The sequence below is a fragment of the Oncorhynchus clarkii genome, chromosome 27, assembly GCF_045791955.1.
Source record: "Oncorhynchus clarkii lewisi isolate Uvic-CL-2024 chromosome 27, UVic_Ocla_1.0, whole genome shotgun sequence".
NCBI classification, from domain to species: domain Eukaryota; kingdom Metazoa; phylum Chordata; class Actinopteri; order Salmoniformes; family Salmonidae; genus Oncorhynchus; species Oncorhynchus clarkii.
This window is the reverse complement of record NC_092173.1, coordinates 1,516,116-1,542,703: the sequence shown is the minus strand read 5'-3', so window position 1 is coordinate 1,542,703 and position 26,588 is coordinate 1,516,116. Positions and strand designations below refer to the sequence as shown.

Genomic DNA, 26,588 nt, shown 5'->3' with positions numbered 1-26,588 from the left:
CGGAACAGCTGATGCTCTCATGCATGCCTCAGTGTTGCTTGCTTCAAAGTGAGCATAGAAGTGATTGTTGGGAAAATTATGATTAAATGACTGAACAAATCATTTTAAATGGAACTATAACTAAGTAAACTTATACTCTGATTAACAATATGAGTTCATAAGAAGGGATTGTGTGATACGGACAAGGAGTAATTAAAGTTAATGAACACCATTCCAACTAGGAAGAAAGAAATGGTTTGTGGATTAAGTAAACAGATAAGGTAGTTAACCTATGGTTGAACCGACAAAACTGAGCTCTGGGGTGTTTTAGATAAGGCTGTGAGTGCATTCCTAGGTTCTCTGTTTATTAGAACTGTCAGCTAAGTGGTGATCGATAATGTTGATGGGTCAAAAGTTAATTCAGTTATGTTGTTTGACCTGTGTGTGTGTTAGTAAGTTAGAATGAACTATTAACCTCACTTTGTCCCGGTCGAGAGGAGGGGATTCTGATAAGCAATGAAATGCCGTTATGTTATTGTATATATACTGTTGCTCATGGGAACGTGGCAACGCGCTCCGAGAATAAATTATGTTACCTATTATTGAGAAGACTGGTCTCCGTCTATTTTATGCAAACAAGAATCTTACAAATTCTCATGAATTAGATTAAGGGAATTCAATTAATGAAAACACATTGGAATAATTAAATTACAGTAACAGTGATTTAGCTCGTCTGGTAGGCTCGTGTCACTGGGCAGCTCGCGGTTGTGCTTCCCTTTGTAGTCTGTAATAGTTTGCAAGCCCTGCCACATAAGACTGGCGTCGGAGCTGGTGTAGTATAATTCAATCTTAGCCCTGTATCGACGCTTGCCTGTTTGATGGTTTGTCGCAGGGCATAGCAGGATTTCTTGTAAGCTTCCAGGTTAGAGACCCGCACCTTGAAAGCAGAAGCTCTACCCATTAGCTCAGTGTGAATTCTGCCTGTAATCCATGGCTTCTGGTTGGGGTATGTACGTACAGTCACTGTGGGGATGACGTCCTCGATGCACTTATTGATAAAGCCAGTGATTGATGTGGTGTACTCCTCAACGCCATCCGAAGAATCCCGGAACATGTTCCAGTCTGTGATAGGAAAACAGTCCTGTAGTTTAGCATCTGCTTCATTTGACCACTTTTTTTATAGACCAAGTCACTGGTGCTTCCTGCTTTAATTTTTGCTTGTAAGCAGGAATCAGGAGGATAAGAGTTGTGGTAGGATTTACCAAATGGAGGGTGAGGGATTGCTTTGTACGCGTCTCTGTGTGTGGAGTACAGGTGATCTAGAATTGTTTTCCCTCTGGTTGCACATTTAACATGTTGATAGAAATTTGGTAGAACTGATTTAAGTTTCGATGACCCCAAGCATACTTCCAAAGTTGTGGAAAAATGGCTTAAGGATAACAAAGTCAAGGTATTGGAGTGGCCATCCCAAAACCCTGACCTCAATCCCATAGAAAATTTGTGGGCAGAACTGAAAAAGAGTGTGCGAGCAGGGAGGCCTACAAACCTGACACCAGCTCAGTTAAACCAGCTCTGTCAGGAGGAATGGGCCAAAATTCACCCAACTTATTGTGGGAAGCTTGTGGAAGGCTACCCAAAACATTTGACCCAAGTTAAATAATTTTAAGGCAATGCTACCAAATAATAATTGAGTATATGTAACCTTCTGACCCACTGGGAATGTGACGAAAGAAATAAAAGCTGAAATAAATCACTCTCTACTATTATTCTAACATTTCACATTCTTAAATTAAAGTAGTGATCTTAACTGACCTAAGACAAGATAATTTTTACTCATATTAAATGTCAGGAATTGTGAAAAACTGAGTATTTGGCTAAGGTGTATGTAAACTTCTGACTTCAACTGTATGCATGTATGTGTGTGTGTGTGTATATATATATATATTTTTTTTTATAATACATAGATGTATCCATAACTGTAATGTGGTGCAAAGGTGTATTGGGTACTGCTTCAGCAGGAGCTAGCTACCATTCATAGCCACGTTGTAGTCTTCGAGTCCTTGAACTTTTGGTTGTTTACGTACAATTGTTCGTCTAGTGGTCGATAATTCTGCTTCTCTGCTCGGAGCCTTTTGAAAGTGGGGCACAGGGCACGTCGTCTCCCCACTATTTCATAAGGAAATAGTTCATTAATAGAGAACGTGGTGTTCTTCAGCTCCATACCCTGTTGTAAAAAGGCAATCTCCATTTTGTAGTGAGTTAGCATAGGTGAGTGGTGGCTTTCAGATTGAACATGGGTGGGCGTGAAAAATACACCCCTTCTTTATGTGAATCAGTTAAAGTGTGTATATATACACACACACACACACACACACACACACACACACACACACACACACACACACACACATACATACATACACACACACACACACACACACACACACACACACACACACATATATATATATATATACAGTGCCTTTGCGAAAGTATTCGGCCCCCTTGAACTTTGCGACCTTTTGCCACATTTCAGGCTTCTAACATAAAGATATAAAACTGTATTTTTTTGTGAAGAATCAACAACAAGTGGGACACAATCATGAAGTGGAACGACATTTATTGGATATTTCAAACTTTTTTAACAAATCAAAAACTAAAAAATTGGGCTTGCAAAATTATTCAGCCCCCTTAAGTTAATACTTTGTAGCGCCACCTTTTGCTGCGATTACAGCTGTAAGTCGCTTGGGGTATGTCTCTATCAGTTTTGCACATCGAGAGACTGACATTTTTTCCCATTCCTCCTTGCACAACAGCTCGAGCTCAGTGAGGTTGGATGGAGAGCATTTGTGAACAGCAGTTTTCAGTTCTTTCCACAGATTCTCGATTGGATTCAGGTCTGGACTTTGACTTGGCCATTCTAACACCTGGATATGTTTATTATTGAACCATTCCATTGTAGATTTTGCTTTATGTTTTGGATCATTGTCTTGTTGGAAGACAAATCTCCATCCCAGTCTCAGGTCTTTTGCAGACTCCATCAGGTTTTCTTCCAGAATGGTCCTGTATTTGGCTCCATCCATCTTCCCATCAATTTTAACCATCTTCCCTGTCCCTGCTGAAGAAAAGCAGGCCCAAACCATGATGCTGCCACTACCATGTTTGACAGTGGGGATGGTGTGTTCAGGGTGATGAGCTGTGTTGCTTTTACGCCAAACATAACGTTTTGCATTGTTGCCAAAAAGTTCAATTTTGGTTTCATCTGACCAGAGCACCTTCTTCCACATGTTTGGTGTGTCTCCCAGGTGTCTTGTGGCAAACTTTAAACAACACTTTTTATGGATATCTTTAAGAAATGGCTTTCTTCTTGCCACTCTTCCATAAAGGCCAGATTTGTGCAATATACGACTGATTGTTGTCCTATGGACAGAGTCTCCCACCTCAGCTGTAGATCTCTGCAGTTCATCCAGAGTGATCATGGGCCTCTTGGCTGCATCTCTGATCAGTCTTCTCCTTGTATGAGCTGAAAGTTTAGAGGGACGGCCAGGTCTTGGTAGATTTGCAGTGGTCTGATACTCCTTCCATTTCAATATTATCGCTTGCACAGTGCTCCTTGGGATGTTTAAAGCTTGGGAAATCTTTTTGTATCCAAATCCGGCTTTAAACTTCTTCACAACAGTATCTCGGACCTGCCTGGTGTGTTCCTTGTTCTTCATGATGCTCTCTGCGCTTTTAACGGACCTCTGAGACTATTACAGTCAAGGTGCATTTATACGGAGACTTGATTACACACAGGTGGATTGTATTTATCATCATTAGTCATTTAGGTCAACATTGGATCATTCAGAGATCCTCACTGAACTTCTGGAGAGAGTTTGCTGCACTGAAAGTAAAGGGGCTGAATAATTTTGCACGCCCAATATTTCAGTTTTTGATTTGTTAAAAAAGTTTGAAATATCCAATTAATGTCGTTCCACTTCATGATTGTGTCCCACTTGTTGTTGATTCTTCACAAAAAAATACAGTTTTATATCTTTATGTTTGAAGCCTAAAATGTGGCAAAAGGTCGCAAAGTTCAAGGGGGCCGAATACTTTCGCGAGGTGACTCCGGGATGCTGGCATTCTAGGCAGAGTTGCAAAGAAACAGCCATCTCTCAGACTGGCCAATAAAAATAAACATTAAGATGGGCAAAAAAGCAGACACTGAACAGAGGAACTCTGCCTCTAAGGCCAGCATCCCGTAGTCACCTCTTCACTGTTGACGTTGAGACTGGTGTTTTGAGGGTACTATTTAATGAAGCTGCCATTTCAGGACTTTTGTGAGGTGTCTGTTTCTCAAACTTGACAGTCTAATGTACTTGTCCTCTTGCTCAGTTGTTCACCGGGGCCTCCCACTGCTCCTTCTATTCTGGTTAGAGCCAGTTTTCTCAGTTCTTTGAAGGGAGAAGCATTGTACGAGATCTTCAGTTTCTTGGCAATTTCACGCATGGAATAGCCTGGAATAGCCTTAATTTCTCAGAACAAGAATAGACTGATGAGTTTCAGAAGAAAGGTCTTTGTTTCTGGCCATTCTGAGCATGTAATCGTACCCACAAATGCTGATGCTCCAGATACTCAACTTGTCTAAAGGAGGCCAGTTTTATTGCTTCTTTAATCAGAAGTTTTCGGCTGTGCTAACATAATTGCAAAAGGGTTTTCTTCTAATGATCAATTAGCCATTTAAAATGATAAACTTGGATTAGCTTACACAACGTGCTGTTGGAACACAGGAGTGATGGTTGCTGATAATGGGCCTCTGTACGCCTATGTAGATATTCCATTAAATATCAGCCGTTTCCAGCTACAATTAGTCATTTACAACATTAACAATGTCTACACTGTATTTCTGATCAATTTGATGTTATTTTTATGGACAAAAAAAGTTGCTCTTCATTCAAAAACAAGGACATTTCTAAATGACCCCAAACTTTTGAACAGTAGTGAGTATATATAACACTTTGAAAAAGACCCAAGACACTTTACAATAGTGACTGGGAAAAGAATTCAAACATCTCAAACCACATGGTACAAAACAGGAATAGGGTTGAAGAATGTTGCGTTGTAGCGGTGGAGGAAGCCAAGGAAATACCCACCCAGTATCTACTCCTCTAAATCAGATAACATAGGCCAAGGAGGGGATATAGAAAGAGGGGGCATGCCCAGCTTAAATAACCTCAAATAACCTCATAGTGATGTGCAGATTTAATGCCCTGTCATGAAAAAAACTGTCCCTTGTTGTGAAAATCTATATTTAAATCTTCCTGAATGAATGTGGCACATAGCGTGCCAGTTTCATCAAAGCGCTTCTCTGCACGTGTGCCCTCCCCTTCCCAATCACCCACAGCTCACGTTTCTACTCTCACATTGCACAAACAGCCATTATAGCCATTCAGCCAACCCACAGCCAATAGGGTGCCTAGTAGTCCCCTGCATCACAGGAAGCAAACATGCTATTGGCTGTAAGTGGGGCTGTAAGTGAGGCTGTAAGTGGGAGGGTCTAAATTATGTAAACAATTTAAGCCAGGCAGCAGGGGGATGTAGGGGCTGCTAGAGATAGAGAACAACGAATAATATACTGGTGAGTATGTCGAGAGATCTAGTGTGGTTGAGGACAGAGAGATGGAGATAAAAAAGGACAGGGAACAAAATAAAATACTTTGTACAATTTACCATGAAAACGTAAGAGAAACCCATTTCCTATCCTGCTGACTAATGCTGACAGGGAACGAGGAGGGGGGTGGGGGGGTGACAAAAATGAACAAACACAAAGGGTTGAGCACTTAGAGCGACAAAACAGCTGTTCCTCCATTTTAACGGGGAACTGACACAGGTCCTTATCACGGTGGTCCACTCCGCATGTGCATTTGTCAGGATGACATTTGTTTTTCCCAAAAGGGGTCATTCCCCCCCCCCCCCCCCCCCTAACCACTGGCCCCACTAAACAATTAACATTTAAAAGAAAGATAAGATGATTATGAATAACAGTTGACGACATGCCATAATGAAATGCAATAATGAATCATGTTGTCAAATAAGGTGCCACAGAATTGTTGTGACAAAACTAAGCTTGAGAAAAGACTACGTTATGACTAGGACAACCGCCAACATTTGGGATATTTGAATAATGGCAAGATGTTTCGCTGACTCTTCACAATTCTACAGTCCTCTCCCAGTACCTCAACTATATCAACTTCAGGCACATTACCCTTATGCCACAAACAAGACAGTGGGTGATTTAAACTTGGATGCAGAAAACAAACAAGTTAAATAGCATGTGCTTTTCAAAGTATTCAATATTTTATTGCAATTACTCAAACACACCCAGTCTGAGTGATGAGTTGTGCAGAGAAAGAAACATCTAATTCATCCTGGCCATTATGATAACAGAGCATCACAAACATTCAACTACCACCACACAGACTCACCTGGATCTTGGCGAGCTCCAGCTGGTATGGGGTGACCTCTGTGCCTGGTAAAGTAGTGTCTCTGCTCGGCACGGCCCGGTACACAGGCCCAGGTACCAGGTAGTCCTTTCCCAAATCATGCTCTTTCATCTTCTTTCACCAACATAGGAGCTGACTGGCGTTTCCACTCTGTGCTTTGTTTTCAACTAATTGATATGGAACAAGGGGAGTCGTGTTTGGAAAACATGGACAATTAGACAATCAGTATTGTTATTAACAACGTTAAGTTGGATTGCTTGGTTGCATTTGCCAGGTTTTTGATGAAATGGTCAGCACCTCACCATCAAATAGGGTATTTTCCAATTAAGGACAGGAACGATGATCCCATCCTATCCATGAGCCTTCTAGGCTGCCTGGTATGGGGTGAGCGAGTGGAGATGGATGACTCAGAAATGCTCATGTTTTTTTTCGATAGCACAGCAATATAACTGGTGATGCAGAGGCTGTACCGTTTACCACTGATACTGTCCCAAATATATACAGATGTTGCAGAGGGACCAACTGCAAACTAGAAGGGTTATCCTCAAATGTTTTTAGGCCAGCTATTTCCGACATGGATTAGGGGGGTATTTTTGAAAAGCTCGTCTATTTCCAAGCTTTCTTGATACGCATGTGTCAGATTCCCTGCCCATATATTACAAAAAAACAGAAGGGTACATGAAGTTCCGGATTCTTATTTGTATTAGGGTGGGGGGGATACGTGACATAATCGGAGGATTCAATAATGTCGATGTGGCCATTTGAATTTATACATTTGAGGACATTATGTAAGCCAACTTCATAGTGTCATCACACGATTCTTCAATTTGTCCTCTATTTATAAAATCGACCTAAAAAAACTAAAAGGGAAAACAACAATTTCTTCACGAACCCCGTGACATACGACACCGCTTCGGACTGAGCATCGTTGCAAAATAAGCATCCTCAAATATCTTAAAATCATCAAATTATGTATGGCCGCTTTGGCAGAACCCGATTGACGGAACTAACAACCAACCTTTTCAGGACTATGCTACTATGCGCAAAACGTTTAGGTTTTATAAAACGTAAGCATGCAAAATGTCACTATAAAATATGAAGTCTACCGATTATACAATCTTGTACGTCTAAAAAAATATATATTTTTAAGTGAATAAAATGAGAATCTCGTTGACAAATACCTGCGTCTCGTTGTCAGCCAGCAGAACCCGATCAGTGGCCACAGAATAACAATTTATTTATAAAGCTGCTCTTTGATGCAGTCGCTGTGTTACTGTAACGGAAATGTAGTTCAAGAAAAATACCTAATAATATACGGGAAGAGGTGGCTACAATCCAGGAGACTACAGTTCCCAAGTGCGCTTGATGGCGAGCATAGAAATTGTAGGTGTAATTTATGCTCTGCTATCATCCTGCCCCTGTGGCCTGGATGCTGCATTGGCACATTGAAGTAGAATATTAATTCAACAAATGTTTATTTTTCTATTCCGGGATTGCGAATTAGCTTCCATCGGTTGATCTCCTTGGCACAAATTGGGTCATTGTGCGCTGCATACTTAGGCAGCTTGCCGTTATTTTGACAATTTAAGGCACATGGAAAGACGCCGTCAACAGCATCAACGTTTTGAGTGCAAAAGAGCGTAAATTCACAAACACCGAGTAGTGTATGACTGTTTTAGTCATTAGAATCCATTTTAAAAGTTGTATTTGTCATATTCGCCATGTTGCCCATTTATATTGTGTTCCTTTTGACTCACCTTATGTCCTCCCAACCTGGTCACAGAGCATTTCGTATTGTTCTGTATGTAAATCCGAGATACTCCATTTAGTATGATACGTTCAGTTATGGTATTTATTCATTTGTGGATGTCCGTCACCGATTTCGTATTATACGTTACAAATTAGCTAAGCGTTTGTTACACATTCTAGCTAACTGAAGTTAGCTAGGCTAGGAGTACGTTTAGGAGTTAGGTTAAAGAGTACATGTTAGCTAACATGCTAAGTCATTGCAAAGTAGAAAGTAGTTGAAAAGTTGCTAATGGCATAAAATGCTAAAGTTGTCTGTGACGAGATTCGAACTCTCAACCTTTGGGTTGCAAGATGTTCGCGTTATACGCACGCTCATCCACCCAGACCTTATACACATGCCCTGACCAACCATCTTCCTTTCATTTCTAGTTTAAGTAACCACCGGTTTTATGCAACCATATCCAATGAAGTGTCTCTGATTTACATACAGAATAGAAATGCTCTTAAAACCAGGTTGGCTCTATGGGAGCCGCAGTATTCCCTCTTGAAATCATAGTCCTATATGCGATCGAAAACAGGTCGGCTGCATATGTGAAATATATATCCCATTTGACTGAAACCTTAGTTTCAGCCAAATACATTATGAACTAAATCTTTAGCTAGTCTATTTAGCATTAGGAAGGTCATAATCTCACATTTCTACGCTACAAATGAACATTTGGCAGTACCTCCAACCGGCCTCACATCCGCAGACCACATGTAACCACACCAGCCCAGGACCTCCACCTGCAGGGTTTTCAGACCAGCCACCTGGGACAGCTGATGAAACTGGAGGAGTGTTTCAGTCTGTAATAAAACCCTTTTGTGGGGGAAAACTCATTCTGATTTTGCTGGGCCTGGCTCTCAAGTGGGTGGGCCAATGCCCTCCCAGGCCCATCCATGGCTGTCATGTGAAATCCATAGATAAGAGCCTAATAAATTGATTTCAATTTACAGATTTGCTTATTTGAACTGTATCTCAGTAAAATTGTCATCAAAAATACAATATTAGTTTGATTTGGGGTTAAACAGTGGTTTGCTCCTCTTGTAATATTCTCATATGTATGATACCTTTTGAATGTGCAGCTGGGCTTTTTTGCCAAGAAATGACATAACGCTGGTCAGCGCATCTGGATTGCAATACAGTAAATGTAAATTAAATTATGTGCCAAGCTTAGCAATGAAGAAGTGACAAAAATTGTTGCTAGTTGTGTCATATTGAAATAATTAAGTGCAGGTGCCAATTGCAAACTAGAGGTTTGAGCTATGGAGACTTGGCACCCCCATAACAAATCCTGGACGTCCGTGTTTTGTCAATATATTTTTGTATGTTTGACACCATAGCCGGCTTTGAAACACTGAGGAACAGAATTTAGATCTGTACACAGAGAACCCTGTCCGGCATTAAAACATTTGAGGTTTTAAACTAACTATGAAATAGCCATCCCTGAGGTTTAGAATCGAGTCCCTGTTACCAAACTGTGCATATGAAAAATGTATTAGCAAGGCAAAATTATTTCCCCTGATTAAACCAACAAAGACATACCTTTCTCCAATCTTAATTTTCTTGAGTTTATAATCCTCAAAATCCAGCACTATTCAGAAAGCACAACAGTGACTTGTTTTTGTGTAAAAACACTTGACTGGTCAAGAAAGAATGAAGGTTAACTAAACAATAAATATTGTAAAGCCCTGAAAATAACATTATTCGAAAATGTGTTCACACCTCCCCCATGCCATGCTACCGTAGAGGCCAGTGATGGATTCCCACCCTCCCAACTGCCAAGAGAACACAGAACACCAATTGTGGACCTGACTTGTTTATTGTATGTATGTACACAAAAACAGCACATTACACACGAGATGGGTACAGCATCTGAAAGACAAAAGCAGAGAGAGCAGTGAGTAGAGTTCATAGGCACCAAATCAATACAAACCACAGCAATACAGTGAGTGGGAAATAGGCTCTTCCAGATGTTTTTCCAAGCACTTGCCCAATATGTAGTGGTCATGTAGGAAAGGTAGAGAGGGTAAGTATTAAAATGGGGCCGACATCATTCTTATCACTAAAAACAATACATTAAGTAGCATTTAAATAAAACTAATGAAAAGGTTAGTGATTTCTTTGCTTTAACTTTTGTAAGGAAAACAGATCCCTTATTTTTCAGCAGTGGGTTTCCCAAAGCGTTTGTAGCTCCAGTTGTTTCTCTCCACAACAATAATAAGTAGTTCCTCACGGTGTAACGCTGCCAATGAAACATTTTAAGGAAACCGACGTGCCTTTCAGGGAAATCCTACCCTTTCCCAACATAAAATGTATGATCTACAGCACCACCCACAACATCTGAAAACGTTTTTTTTTATTTTTATTTTTATCTCAGCACCTCCCAGCTGGCCTCATACACAACCAGTCACTGGACATGTCCGAATACCCATACAAGCGTACTATATACTTAAACTGCATACTCGTTTTGGCGTTTGATGTAGTAGAATTAACTAGTCTTTACCGACTCCCATGCTTGACAACAGCCGATAAACAGCGCATATGGGTCGGCAGATAGCCTAGTGGTTAGAGCGTTGGACTAGTAACCGAAAGTTTGCAAGATCAAATCCTCGAGCTGACAAGGTAAAAATCTGCCTAGTTAAATAAAAGGTCAATTAAATACACTCACAATTTAGTACCCTACAGGGCTTGACAATTAACTTTTGCCACTTGTCCAGAGGACAATTTTTTAAAACTTTATTATTATTATGTTTTTAAACTTGTCCACCCCCAAAAAATGGTCCGCAATACAATTTTTACATCATTGTATGATGCAGGGAACCACTTCCCTACTATTTCACATAGGAAATCAGACAAAAATGAAGCCTACACTCTGCTTATTGGATTTGCATATTCAAGCCTGTCTCAAAATACAAAAACTGCCCCTTTAAAACCCCTAGAGTCGATTGATGGACCAGTGCGTCAATAAAAAAAACACTAACAAATCCGTCAGTTTAAGTTAGAGATATGTTTCTTTGAACGGGCTGTGTCTCAATTCGCATCCGCCTATGGCAGCCTTCCACATCTGCAGTGGAAGGCAGCCGAGCAAAAGCAGTGTTTCTCAGACTGAGGAGTCCTAAAAATAAGCATTTTCACAAAAACGTATACTGTATGAACAGTATGGCCTTAACAAAACTATTACAAACAAAACTACTATGGAAAATGATAGACTCACAAACACAATGGTGTCCTCAGTTTTGCTCTACGACCCCCACAAGTGTCACGGGACTCATTTTAAGGTTACAGTTAAAATAATAATAAATGGAAGTATTGAAGTAGTTTTGTGCCTAACCAAAAAAGGGTAGTTAAATAGTGTAAAGAAATTACATTTAAAAAATCCTGAGCTTTCTTATATCTCCTAGATATAGGACAGAAACAAACTTGTTCCTAAGATTATTTTTTGACTGTCTTTTACCATTTATGAATGTTTTATTCAATGCATTTCTAAAGACTACAGTAGTAAAAGCCAAATTCAATATTTTATCGAATCATTTTGGGCTACCTAAAGGGGTGCTAAAATTGAAAATCAAATAGCTAAACGATCCACAGTATGACCATCTTAAAACAATTCCATAAAATAATTCCCTCCAAGCTCAAAATTAGCGGCGTTCCGTCGTCCCTGGGACAATAAAAAAACAACATTCGAAATAGACTGGAATGACAGATACAAAATTCATAGAACTATGTAAAATTTTAAAAGCAATGAGGCTGATGCAACAGATTAGACAGTTTATCTTAAAGTATTGATCAAGTTTACATTTCTTCATATTATAAGCCTAACAATGCACACATTGGCTGTGCGAGAATGTTCCAAAATGCAATTAGCAGGAAAACACTGTCCTTCAGTCTCTGGTCATGAGCATTTGATCTAGATGAACCATGCCTCGAGTATGTCGAATGAAAGCTTTTCGACATTAATGAATTATCATTAATTAATTATAACCCTCCTTACATTTTTCAAACATGACTGGCGTTTAGCCTTCAATCTATATTCTTTCAACATGTCGAGCCCTGCGCTGGTATGGGTATTCGGACATGGCCACTGTCTGCAGCCCAGAACCGGACTGCAGCGAGACTGGTCAGGTTAATAAGCTGCAGGAAACAGTGGGATTCTATCTTTCATAGTCATCATAGTCAAAAAGATAGAAAACAAGTTACACAATGACATAATCGAGAGATACTGAAGACATCTAGAGTGCATCATGTGATTTTAAACTATGGGCAGGCAAAGGTTAGTAAAGTGATTTGCCCGCTCAAAGGTGGTTAAAAAACAAACTTGCTGAACCAACCAAATTTGGGAAATGAAGCACTTTGCCATTCTACAAGTTATTTGTAATGGATGTTGCAAACAAAGTCACATACTTTTCATCCAAAGTTTAAACCAATGAACAGAAGGCCTTTTCCCCTGACAAAATATTTTTTAAGAGGGGATCTGGAATTACATGGTAGTTCCTTGAACTAACAAAAGTTAAAGTATATCTAAATTCATTCCTAAAGTACCTCTGATATTAGACATTGTTGTTCAAGCCCTACAAAAAGCACACCTGAATTAAGTAATCAAAAGTCTACGGATTAGCTGTGTAGTTTAAATCGGGTAGGGTTGGATAAAATATTCTACACTGTTGGCACTTCCTTTGAGCTGTATTAGTTTTTGCTTGAACCCAGCACAGTGAAAAAAAGGGCTGTGTAGGGCTAGAACAAAACTGGACTGTCTGCTGGGTCTGGAATTAAACCTTGCGCTAATCATCAGCGAAGAACAGAAGAAGGTACCACTCACCACTCTGACTCTGTGTCCCATGGCCTTTGCTGGGAGGTTACTGCTGAACTTGGCCCGCACCATTCCACTGTTGCCATGAGCACGCATGACTTTGCCCCAGATTACCCGCGTCTTGTTGGGCTTGCCACCAGGAGTCACTGTGTTCCTGATGAGATTGAAGGAGACAGTGAGCAGAATCAGTCTTGTGTCATGGAACTAAATTAAAACAAGAACAAATTAACTCAAACTGCAAAAAAAAATAAGCTTGCTAGAGAGTGTGTGATGTGCATCCTGAGTGGACACATGTCAAAGAGTGAGCGAGATATGTTGAAACCTCCTTTGGGTAGTCTTAAGTGCCACTTTGCAGGGTGGGGCCATGCTCCCAGAAGTTCCATGACATATACGCTGAATGCAAAGTGACAGTGTCCTACAAATCTTTAGTCTCTGAACAGTTGTGTTTTGTACCTTCTCTCTTTAAATCGGTCTCTATTACTTGTTATATTCACTGAGTTGTCAAAGTAGGCTACTATTTCAACATTGTGTCAGGCCTAGCCTATACTGAATCTTATTGAGGTTATCTACATTTTGAAATAGTCTCTGAATAGTTGTTTGCATTTTTACAGAAGTAAGAATAGCAGTCAATCAAATAGCCTACTTTGTGTGGGTTTTGAAATAGTTTCTGAATATTGTCCTCTGGTCACATAACAATTATTATTTACATTTAAATATTACAAGTATAATATATTTGGTACATTTTAAGTGACCAATTTAGTGACATTTACTCAAATTGTTATTAAAGAACAGGTTGTGCCCTTTAAAACTAAGTTGTAATTGTAATTTGAGAAAATGAGCTTTATCTTATTCTCAGTAATCTACAGCAGCATTCTAGAATTCTATTGGGGTCCTGTTATTTTTGGGAAACTGTACATAGCGATTTAAATGTTATGTAAACGCCAGCTGAAAGTACCAGCAGCCCCAAGTCAAAGCAGGTCCACTGAGGCCATGTGACGCACTGGAGGCAGGCCATGGAGGTGGAAACGCAAAAGCCCGTCTTTTTGGCAAAAAACTACCGTGTCCTTAGTTGAAATTCGCAATGAAACAGAAGATGTAAAACTTACTTCTTAGCCTTGTAGACGTAAGCACAGCGCTTGCCTAGGTAGAAGTCAACCTCCTCCCGTGTGTACACTCCCTCCACCTTCAGCAGGGCGGTGTGCTCCCGCTGGTTCCTTAGGCCGCGCTTGTACCCGGCAAAGATGGCCTTGCTCCACAGTCTGAAATATTAAAAGAATACATAAACCAGAGCACTCAACCGGTGTATCATCAGTCCCACATCCTGGAGCCATAGTAATCCAGTCAGCAGTCAGTCAACCATATACCCTAAACACTCAGCAGAATCAAACAACTCACAATTGAACAAACTACATTTAAAATTCAGTATAAACTAGCTTGAAACATTAACCTTACTAAGCACTGACTCGCAAATATGTCTAGTAGCAACAAAAAAATCTTGGTCGACAGTCGTTGTCCTGTTCTATTGACCAATCGATTGGTCTAAATGTTTAAACTTATTGTTTTTATATATATATATAAAGACACTTTCAATAAAATAAAAACATACACTAAGCTTGTCTGATGCTTTAAGCGCACTGATTAATGATAATGGACACAAATTACTTAAAAGCCCAATGGTCACACTTAAGAAAGAAAAGGTGAGTGCCTGTGTGACTGGCACAGGTTGTCTCGTTCTCCTCCCTACTGCAGCTAAAAGGCACCACAGCAAGTGTATATTGCGCTGGCTATGCTTTAGCTAAAACAATTTAAGCCATTTAGTTTGTTTCTTTGGTTATCGAAATCCTTAAATTGGTTTACAAAAAATATTATTTATTGTCTCAATCCTTGCTCTCTTTACGTCACCAATAGGGCTTGACCTGACCTACAGTGCATTTGGAAAGTATTCAGATCCCTTGCCCTTTCCACTTTGTTACATTACAGCCTTATTCTAAAACGGATTAAATCATTTTTCCCATCTCTCAATCTACACACAATACCCCATAATGACAAACAAAAACAGGTTTTTAGAAATGTGAAATATTACATTTACATAAGTATTCCGACCCTTTTACTCAGTACTTTGTTGAAGCACCTTTGTCAGCGATTACAGCCTTGAGTCTTCTTAGGTATGACGCTACAAGCTTGGCACACCTGTATTTGGGGAGTCCCTCCCATTCTTCTCTGCAGATCCTCTCAAGCTCTGTCAGGTTGGATGGGGAGTGTCGTTGCACAGCTATTTTCAGGTCTCTCCAGAGATGTTCGATCAGGTTCATGTTCTGTCCGGGCTCTAGCTTTGCCACTCAAGGACATTCAGAGACTTGTCCTGAAGCCACTCCAGCGTTGTCTTGGCTGTGTTCTTAAGGGCATTGCCCTGTTGGAAGATGAACCTTAGGACTGGGGCTGAGCAGGTTTTCATCAAGGATCTCTGTACTTTGCTCTGTTCATCTTTCTCTCGATCCTGACTTGTCTCCCAGTCCCTGAAAAACATCCCCCACAGCTGCTGCCACCACCATGCTTCACCGTAAGGATGGTGCCGCCAGAAGTAACTTTTGGCATTCAGGCCAAGGAGTTCAATATTGGTTTCATCAGTTTGATCTGAGAGTCCTTTAGGTGCGCCAAGCGTGCAGTCATGTGCCTTTTACTGATGAGTGGCTTCCTTCTGGCCACTCTACCATAAAGGCCTAATTGGTGGAGAGCTGCAACGATGGTTGTCCTTCTGGAAAGTTCTCCCATCTCCACAGACAAACTCTGGAGCTCAGTCAGAGTGCCCATCGGGTTCTTGGTCACCTCTGTGACCAAGGCCCTTCTCAACTGATTGCTCAGTTTAGCTGGGCGGCCAGCTCTAGGAAGAGCCTTGGTGGTTCTAAACTTCTTCCAATTAAGAATAATGGAGGCCATTGTGTTCTTGGGGACCTTCAACACTGCAAATACTTTTTGGTACTCTTCCCCAGATCGGTGCCTCGACACAATCCTGTCTCGGAACTCTATGAATATCGAGTCTCAGGTTTGAATACTTATAAGGCATATTTTTTTATTAATAAATTTGCAAACATTTCTAAAAACCTGTTTTTACTTTGTTATTATGGGATATCACTAAAGTAGTTATAACACAGTAATGTCGACAGCAAAATGGATGCGGAGGACGAGAAACAAACAAGCTAATGTTTACTGGTTGCTCAGGGGGTAAAAGGGGAAGTCAGATCTGTGCTAGACATTTGGGGCGGCCTAGTGGTTAGAGCGTTGGACTAGTAACCTGAAGGCTGCAAGTTCAAACCCTCGAGCTGACAAGGTACAAATCTGCCATTCTGCCCCTGAACACTGTTCCTAGGCAGTCATTGAAAATACGAATTTGTTCTTAACTTGAGGATAGGGGGCAGTATTTTCCCTTTGGATGAATTGCGTGCCCATATTGAACTGCATCCTACTCTGTCCTAGATTGCTAATATATGTATTGGATAGAAAACACAGTTTCCAAAACTGTTTGAATTATGTCTGTGAGTATAACAGAACTCATAGGGCAGGCAATATTCCAAACAAGAAGTGAAATTCTGAATGTGGGTCAACTTTGACGTCATCGCCCCTTCCTTTCCCAACAAAATATGGATCTGGTAGCACATCCTACGCCTTCCACTAGATGTCCTCATTCAGTAGAAAGTGGAATGGAGCATTTGCTGTGAACTTTGACCGAATGGGAGGGGAAATAGTCAGTGTCCCGACAGAATGCAATTTCCCTGTGGCGCATTTCTCTGTGGGTGCCACCGCTGTTCCATTTGGCTGCAGCTGAAAACGTATGATCCGGTTGGAACGTTATTGGATATATATGAAAATAACATACTGAAGATTGATTCTCTACTTAGTTTGACCAGTTTTATTCGACCTGGAATATATCTTTTTGAAGTTTTTGTGCGAGTTGTCCTGGACCAGCAGTCAGTTTTTGGGCACGTGAGCTGAAAGTGATAGCAAATGCAGCTAATTGGACACTAGTATTGGACATTATGGAACAAAACAACGATTTATTCTGGAACTAGGACTCCTTGCACTACATTCTGATGAAAGATCAAAGGTAAGGGAATATTTATGATGTAATTTCGTATTTCTGTTGACTCCAACATGGCGGAGAAATACTTTTACGTCTGAGCGCTGTCTCAGATAATTACATGGTAGGCTTTTTCCGTAACGTTTAAAAAAAATGTGACACAGCGGTTGCATTAAGAACCAGTGTATCTTTAATTATATGTAGAACATGTATCTTTAGTCAAAGTTTATGATGAGTATTTCTGTTATCTGGCGTAGCTTTCTATAATTCCTCCGGATATTTTGGAGGTAGTTCTGAACATGGCGTCAATGTAAACCGAGATTTGTGGATATAAATATGCATATTATCGAACAAAACATAAATGTATTGTGTAACATGTCATATGAGTGTCATCTGATTAAGATTTTCAAAAGGTTAATGATTCATTTTATCTCTAATCCTGCTTTTGTGACTATCTTTGGCTGGAAAAAATGGCTGCGTTTTCCCTTTGATTTGGTGGTGGTCTAACATAAATATATGTTGTGTTTTCACTGTAAAACATTTTAAAAATCGGACATTATGGGTAGATGAACAAGATGTTTCTTTCATTTGAGGTATTGGACTTGTTAATGTGTGAAAGTTAAATATTTCTAAAGAATATTTTTGAATGGAGTGGAGTTCCCCCCACTACTTGCCATAACAGGTTTTAACTGACTTGCCTAGTTAAATAAAGGTTAAAAAAAAACATGTTTGACTTAGTTGTGGAAACTAAATTGACAAAAAAAAAAAAAGTTAAACTAGTCAAGTCGGTTAAGAACAAATTCTTATTTACAATGACAGCCTACAGGGGAACAGTGGGTGGGCAGAATGACAGAGTTTTACCTAGTCAGCTCAGGGATTTGGTCCAGCAACCTTTCGGTTACTGACCCAATGCTCTAACCACTAGGATTATTCTGTTGTAATGGGGGCAACAAGAAATTTTACAAAGCCTTTATTACAACACAGCAAAGATTGAACAGCCAAATCTGTGATATTGCTTTATCCTAGGCGTTTTGCCACGGAACCAGTGGGCTACTAAACACTCAAACAGGCAACAGAAGCAAGATCCATCTTATTTCTGTAGATAGTTTGGACACCTACTCATGCAAAGGTTCTTATTTTCAAAAAAATTGTAGAATAATAGTGAACACATCAACACTATAATAACACATATAGAATAATGTAGTAACCAAAAAAAAAGTGGTAAATCAAAATATATTATATATTTGAGATTCTTCAAAATAACCTCTCTTTGGCATGATGACAGCTTTGCACACTCTTGGCATTCTCTCAACCAGCTTCATGAGGTAGTCACCTGGAATGCATTTCAATTAAAATGTCTGCCGAGTTAAGTTAATTTGTGGAATTTCTTTCCTTCTTAATGCATTTGATCCAATCAGTTGTGTTGTGACAAGGTAGGGGTGGTATACAAAAGATTACCCTATCTGGTGAAAGACCAAGTCCATATTATGGTAAGCATAGCTCAAATAAGCAAAGACAAACGACAGTCCATCATTACTTTAAGACTTGAAGGTCAGTCAATCAAAAAAATGTCAAGAACTCTGAAAGTTTCTTCAAGTGCAGTCGCAAAAACCATCAAGCGCTAAGATGAAACTGGCTCTCATGAGGACCACCACAGGAAAAGAAGACCCAGCGTTACCTCTGCTGCAGAGGATAAGTTCATTAGTTACCAGCCTCAGAAATTGCAGCCCAAATAAATGCTTCACAGAGTTCAAGTAACAGACACATCTCAACATCAACTGTTCAGAGGAGAATGTGAATCAGGCCTTCATGGTCGAATTGCTGCAAAGAAACCACTGCTAAAGGACACCAATAAGAAGAAGAGACTTGCTTGGGCCAAGAAACACGAGCAATGGACATTTACTCCTGAGGTAGACGATCTCTTATTTAACTAGGCAAGTCCGTTAAGAACAAATTCTTATTTACAATGACTGTCTACCACTATTATTTGATGCTGCTGGCCCGCTATGAACATGATGAAGAACAATCTGGCCTTGGGAGAACTTCCCTAGCCACTGTTTTTCTACATCTGCATTGCTTGCTATTAGGGGTTTTAGGCTGGGTTTCTGTATAGCACTTTGTGACATCTGCTGATGTAAAGAGGACTTTATAAATACATGTGATTGATTAGACTGGTGTAAATCTGTCCTTTTGTCTGACGAGTCCAATTTTGAGATTTTTGGTTCCAACCGGCATGTCTTTTGAGACAGTAGGTGAACGGATTCTCTCCACATGAGTGGTTCCCACCGTGAAGTCTGGAGGAGGTATGACAGTATAGGGGTGCTTTGCTGGTGAAACTGTCATGGAATTAATTAACCAGCATGGCTACCACATCATTCTGTAGCGATATGCCATCCCATCTGGCTTACGCTGAGTGGCACTATCATTTGTTTTTCAACAGGACAATGACCCAAGACACACCTCCAGGCTGTTTAAGGACTATTTGACCAAGGGGTGATGAGTGCTGCATCAGATGATCTAGCCGCCACAATCACCCGACCTCAGCCCAACTGAGCTGGTTTGGGATGAGTTGGACTGCAGAGGTTAGGAAAAGCAACCAACAAGTGCTCAGCATATGTGGGAACTCCTTCAAGACTGTTGGAATTGCCTTCCAGGTGAAGCTGGTAGAGAGAATGCCAAGAGTGTGGAAAGCTGGCAAAGGCAAAGGGTGGCTACTTTGAAGAATCTCAAATATATTTAGATTTGTTTAAGGGATGCACGATATATCGGTAAGCATATCAGAATCGGACAATATTACCTAAAAATGCCAACATCGATGTCCAGTTTAACGCCAACGGGCAAAACCAATGTCAAAGCTGACGTGCATACCTACATAACGTAGGCCCATGACCTAATAACGCCACGACAAATATAGTGCGACACGTGCAACACCGCATTCCTAACCTAGCCAAAAATGTCTGCTGTGTGGATCGAGCAGTCCAACAAGTGCAGCAGTCATTTGAAAAAGTAAGAACATTTCAGCGAGACAACGCAAAGGCGAAATCCATTAACGCCAAGATAATGGAAATCATTGCCTTTGACAATCAACCGTTCTCTGCCGTGGATGAGGTTGGCTTTCGCCGAATGGTCGAGCACTGGTACACACTAGCAAGTAGGCGCTATTCTTCAGATGTTGCCCTACCAGCGTTACACAGTACTGTTGAAACGCACATCCATGAGCTACTTGCTTTGGGCATCACTGCTATTAGCTTCACAACTGACATTTGGACCAGTGATGTCAGCCCCATGAGCATTATGAGTCTGACAGCACAGTGGGTTGACGAGGATTTCCTACTGAGGAAAGCTGTATTGCATGCTCAAGAATGTGCTGGTTCTCATACCACTGCTGCCCTTTCAATTGCATTTGAGAACATGTTTGAAACATCAACACGCCAAGCTTCATTCAAACAACTGACTCGAGAAATAACGGCGCCTGCAGCAGACGCGATACCCTGTCATGGCATTGAAACGCCTGCTCAACAAGAATGCCAACAGAGACAGTCGGGTTAACTTGGAAAAGTACTCTAGAGTAGAGGCTGTGAACAAGCGAGTCGGTGGCATTCTCTGAGCCTCTACTGTGTTGCCGGGTTTACGTGAAATGTTAAAACACAGCTGGACAAGATGGAAACGGATGCAGTGACAGTGTGCACCGAGAAAGAGAGACCACAGACAGACAGAGCTGAAACTTCACTGCTTGACATGTATGATGAAATGAGACTGAACCGACTGAACAATGAAACAGCACAGCAAGTAAGTGAAAGAAGTAGGTTTTAATTATGTTTTACTGGTAATGGGGACATACAGTTGATTTCTCGGAAGTTTACATACACCGTGGCCACATTTAAACTCAGTTTTTCTTAATTCCTGACATTTAGCCCTAGTAAATTCCCTGTCTTAGGACAGTTGGGATAACAACTTTATTTTAAGAACGTGAAATGTCAGAATAATAGTAGAGAGAATTATTTATTTCAGCTTTTATTTATTTCATCACATTCCCAGTGGGTCAGAAGTTTACATCCACTCAATTAGTATTTGGTAGGATTGCCTTTAAATTGTTTAACTTGGGTCAACCGTTTTGGGTAGCCCTCCACAACATTTTGGACCATTCCTCCTGACAGAGCTGATGTAACTGAGTCAGGTTAGTGGGCCTCCTTGCTCACACACGCTTTTTCAGTTCTGCCCACAAATTTTCTATAGGGTTGAGGTCAGGGCTTTGTGATGGCCAATCCAATATCTTGACTGTGTTGTCCTTAAGCCATTTTGCCACAAATTTGGAAGTATGCTTTGGGTCAATGTCCATTTGGAAGACCCATTTGCGACCAAGCTTTAACTTCCTGACTGAGGTCTTGAGATGTTGCTTCAATATATCTAAATAATTTTCCTTCCTCATGATGCCATCTATTTTGTGGAGTGCACCAGTCCGTCCTGCAGCAAAGCACCCCCACAACATGATGCTGCCACCCCCATGCTTCACGGTTGAGATGGTGTTCTTCGGTTAACGATGGTCATTATGGCCAAACAGTTCTATTTTTGTTTCATCAGACCAGAGGACATTTCTCCAAAAAAGTACGATCTTGGACACCATGCGCAGTTGCAAACCGTAGTCTGGCTTTTTTATTTTGGTTTTGGACCAGTGTCTTCTTCCTTGCTGAGCGGCCTTTCAGGTTATGTCAATATAGGACTCGTTTTACTCTGGATATAGATACTTTTGTACCTGTATTCTCCAGCATCTTCACAAGGTCCTTTGCTGTTGTTCTGGGATTGATTTGCACTTTTCACACAAAAGTACGTTCATCTCTAGGAGACAGAATGCGTCTCCTTCCTGAGCGGTATGACGGCTGCGTGGTCCCATGGTGTTTATACTTGCGTACTATTGTTTGTACAGATGAACGTGGTACCTTCAGGCGTTTGGAAATTGCTCCCAAGGATGAACCAGACTTGTGGAGGTCTACAATTGTGTCTGAGGTCTTGGCTGATTTCTTTTGATTTTCCCATGATGTCAAGCAAAGAGGCACTGAGTTTGAAGGTAGGCCTTGAAATACATCCACAGGTACACCTCCAATTTACTCAAATGATGTCAATTAGCCTATCAGAAGCTTCTAAAGCCATGACATCGTTTTCTGTAATTTTCCAAGCTGTTTAAAGGCACAGTCAACTTAGTGTATTGTAAACTTCTGACCCACTGAAATAGTGAATTGCAAGTTAAATAATCTGTCTGTAAACAATTGTTGAAAAAAAAATAACTTGTGCCACGCACAAAGAAGATGTCCTAACCAACTTGCCAAAACTATAGTTTGTTAAAAAGAAATTAGTGTCGTGGGTGAAAAACAAGTTTTAATGACTCCAACCTAAGTGTATGTAAACTTCCGACTCAACTGTACGTAAATGCCAACAAAATAACTTTTTGGTCAGTGCGTGCGTTTCAACAATTTAACTGTACTAGAATGCTTAAAAAGGCCGCTAAAATTTTCAATATCGGTTATCGCCATTGTTTTTTCGTCAAGGAAAATCAGCCAAAAATTTCATATTGGTGCATCCCTAGATTCCATGTGTTATTTCATAGTTGATGTCTTCACCATTATTCTACAGTGTAAAAAATAAAGACAACCCTTGAGTGAGTTGGTGTGTCCAAACTTTTGACTGGTACTGGATGATTTATAAAGCCAGGCACCTTTTCGGCCTCCTGAGTGGCGCAGTGGTCCAAGGCACTGCATCTAGGTGCTAGAGGCGTCACTACAGACCCTGGTTCGATCCCGGGCAGTATCACAACCAGCCGTGATCTGGAGTCTCATACGGCGACGCAAAATTGGCCCAGTTTCGTCTGGGTTAGGGGAGGGTTTGGCTGGGGTAGGCCGTCATTGTAAAATAAGAATTTGCTGTTAACTACTTGGTGACAAGGGGCAGTATTTTCACCTCCGGATGAAATGCATGCCCAAATTCAACTGCCTGCTATATAATCCTCAGAAGATATGCATATTATTAGTAGATTTGGATAGAAAACACTGAAGTTTCTAAAACTGTTTGAATCATGTCTGAGTATAACAGAACTTATTTAGCAGGCGAAACCCAGAGGACAAACCATTCAGATTCTATTTTTTGAGGTCATTCTCTTTTCAATTAGTTTTTATTGGGAATTCAGGGACCTTCTTGCAGTTCCTACCGCTTCCACTGGATGTCAACAGTCTTTAGAAATTGGTTGAGGTTATTCCTTTGTATAATGAAGAAGTACGGCCATCTTGAACGAGGGTCACTTGAAGTGTACTGTTAGATAGAGGAGCGTGACCAGAAAGCTAGCTGGTTTGTTTTCTTCCTGTATTGAACACAGATCCTCCCGTCTTCAATTTGATCCATTATTTACTTTTAAAAAATACCTAAAGTTGTATTACAAAAGTAGTTTGAAATGTTTTGGCAAAGTTTACAGGTAACTTTTGAGATATTTTGTAGTCACGCTGCGCAAGTTGGAACCGGTGTTTTTCTGGATCAAACGCACCAAATAAATTGACATTTTGGATATATATATATATATATATATATACACATACGGAATTAATCGAACAAAAGGACCATTTGTGATGTTTATGGGACATATGAGTGCCAACAAAAGAAGCTCGTCAAAAGTAAGACATTAATTATATTTTTATATCTGCGTTTTGTGTCGCGCTTGCAGGGTTGAAATATGGTTTCTCTCTTTGTTTACGGAGGTGCTATCCTCAGATAATAGCATCGTTTGCTTTCGCCGAAAAGCCTTTTTTGAAATCTGAGATGTTGGCTGGATTCACAACAAGTGTAGCTTTAATTTGCTATCTTGCATTTGTGATTTAATGAAAGTTAGATTTTTAGTCATTTATTTGAATTTGGCGCTCTGCATTTTCCCTGGCTTTTGGCCAGGTGGAACGCTCCACATATCCCAGAGAGGTTAACTGACTTGCCTAGTTAAATAAATAAGCATTAGGCTATCGATTATAGACATAAATAAATTGGGGTTTCCACTGTCCTCAATTGTCCTAGACAATTACGTGTTGATCACACTGCTTGCGTGCAAGTTTTGCAAAATAAATTAACATAAACATATTTTTCAATCATTGCACCCACACTGCTCGCGAGCGTCTGCCCTACCAGGCGCAAAAATAGAGGTTGCTTCTATTTGTGGCGCAGAACGCGCTTGCAAGTCCTGCCTCTCATCTCCTCATTGGCTTTTAGAAGCATTTGCGCACATGCCATCTCCTCATTGGTTATACCCACATGGGTGACTGAAAGATGAATGGAGGTCAGTGGTGGTAATACACCTTATGCAAGTTAGTTGCCAATCGCCATATAATGTCCAAAAGAAAAAGCCTGGAAGGAGATTTGACTAGAAACAATTCGGTTGACTGTTTAATGTGTGGATTAATAGTCAGTGTATAGGATTTTATGCATTTCATTTTAAAATAACGTTTATATCCCAAGACAAATTAGCTTACGTAAATTGAATGGTTTCCGACCTGTCCCCAAATTAATATAATTGGTTCAGAGTTTATTTTGATATTTCAACCTGCATGTTGTGATCGCGTTGTGTGGGGGGACAAAATCAAATTTGGCACAAGCGTCCGGTTTGGGTAAGTGCATTTGTTAGAAAATAATATTTAGTGTTACACCATTCTTTTTTACATAATCTATACTATTTCAGTACCACATGTCTTAGTGATGGCCTGTGCCACCCACAATGCATTAGTCCACTGAGACAGGCGAGAATCAGACAGGGGTCTTGCTCAACATAGAAAAATATGCTTGACTAAAGAAATCTCGGTCGACCAACAGCCCATCAACCAAATGGGGTCAGCCCTAAACAACTCAGTATCGTTAGTGGTAGGCTAACATTAGCTACTCACCTTCCTGGCATCTTGAGTCTATTCCCAGGCACGGAAAAACCTAATGAGAAAAAATTTAATGTAGTATGGTGTCGACGTGAACGTGATAACTTAGAACACTACATAGCTTACGTTAGCTAGCTACAAAAACGTTAAAGACTAGGACATTGACGAGATCTCATTGGGTCTAGATGGCTGTCGCTAACTAGCCACAGTGGTAGTGTTTGTCCGTTAAATCACCAACACACAAAATAAGGGAATACTGTTGTATCCTAATTAACATTGAAATACTTAGGCTAACTAGAGATGCATTTCGTTAACCTCATCCCTGCAGTCCGGCGCTTGCCCATTAGTTTCTTAAAACTATCCAAGTTATATCTTTGTCATCACACCCTCTCGGACTCAAAAACCAGACTACATGTCAAGCGTAAGTATATTTATCGTTAAAATGACGTACATTTATGCCCAAAGTAGACTTAATAACGTTGACATTTCGATTTTAGAAAATTGACTCTTTATATTTCTCACCTGCACTGTAAGAAAAATGGAGGAAAAGGAAGTCGGAACGGAATGCTGGGAAATGTACGTAGTCGGTGACGACAGAGGCGCATGATAGTGATGGGTATTCCGGCTCTTTTCAGTGAGCTGGCTTGTTCGGCTCAGCTCACCATAATGAGCCGTCTCTCTTGGCTCTCAAACGGCTCTTTAAAAAAAAAACATGTTTTGTATTTTTTCAAGTCAAACAGTTTGGGATAGTTTGACTATGATTGGTGTTAAAACAATTCTAATTAAATTATTAAATGAAAACATACTCTACTTTAACCACAATGTATTTAAAAATGCATTGGTTTGTTATGAAAAAGAATGCTATTAAACATTTGCATTTAAAGTATAACTTTTTAATGTATATAAACAAAGTGCGTATAAATCTAACCATTCTACATGAATACAATCTGAACAGCATAATAGAATATTGCACCATATCAAAAAAATACATAACAATTTGCAAAATTGCAGCATCCCACAAATTGAAATAAATGTAAAAAAAGAAGGATGCTATTACACATGTGCATTTAAGGTAATTTAAAAACAAATGTATATAAAAAAAAGTAAATATAAATGTAACAATTCATAATGAGTGGGTCTAGGGTTTCTGGGATAATGGTGTTGATGTGAGCCATGACGAGCCTTTCAAAGCACTTCATGGCTACAGATGTGAGTGCTATGGGTCGGTGGTCCTTTAGGCAGGTTACCTTAGTGTTTTTGGGCACAGGGACTATGGTTGTTTGCTTGAAACATATTGGTAATACAGACTCAGTCAGGGACATGTTGAAAATGCCAGTGAAGACACTTGACCGTTGGTCAGCACATGCTCCGAGTACACGTCCTGGTAATCCGTTTGGCCCCGCGGCCATGTGAATGTTGCGTCGGAGCCGGTGTAGTACGATTCAATCTTAGTCCTGAATTGATGCTTTGCCTGTATGATGGTTCCTCTGAGGGCATAGCGGGACTTCTTATAAGCGTCCGGGTTAGAATCCCAATCCTTGAAAGCGGCAGCCCTTTAGGT

The 26,588-nt window shown here is 40.3% G+C and overlaps 2 protein-coding genes across 7 annotated transcripts in view; both read right to left on the bottom strand.

Moving 5' to 3' along the window:
• Positions 1-7,738, bottom strand: part of LOC139386409 (ATP-binding cassette, sub-family C (CFTR/MRP), member 5) — a 68,625-nt gene extending 60,887 nt beyond the window's left edge. For 5 of the 6 annotated variants that reach the window (XR_011629040.1, XR_011629041.1, XR_011629038.1 and 2 more), the window contains exons 1-2: positions 7,643-7,735; positions 6,444-6,628 (exon numbers count right to left, since the gene is read on the bottom strand). Coding sequence is in view for 2 of the 6 variants with exons in the window: in XM_071131982.1 (XP_070988083.1) it covers positions 6,444-6,572 (129 nt within the window). In the remaining 4 variants the exon portion in view is untranslated. Of the gene's footprint in view, positions 1-6,443; positions 6,629-6,763; positions 6,836-7,642 lie in introns of all 6 variants that reach the window. The other variant, XM_071131983.1, reaches the window with a different exon arrangement.
• A 2,315-nt stretch (positions 7,739-10,053) lies between these two features.
• LOC139386186 (ribosomal protein L35a) lies at positions 10,054-25,618 on the bottom strand. The gene is made up of 5 exons (XM_071131657.1): positions 25,550-25,618; positions 25,043-25,082; positions 14,167-14,319; positions 13,070-13,214; positions 10,054-10,125 (listed from the first exon to the last, which is right to left on the bottom strand). Exons 2-5 carry the CDS (start codon positions 25,051-25,053, stop codon positions 10,102-10,104), a joined length of 333 nt encoding a protein of 110 aa, XP_070987758.1. The 5' UTR covers positions 25,054-25,082; positions 25,550-25,618; the 3' UTR covers positions 10,054-10,101.
• Positions 25,619-26,588: the final 970 nt, after the last annotated feature.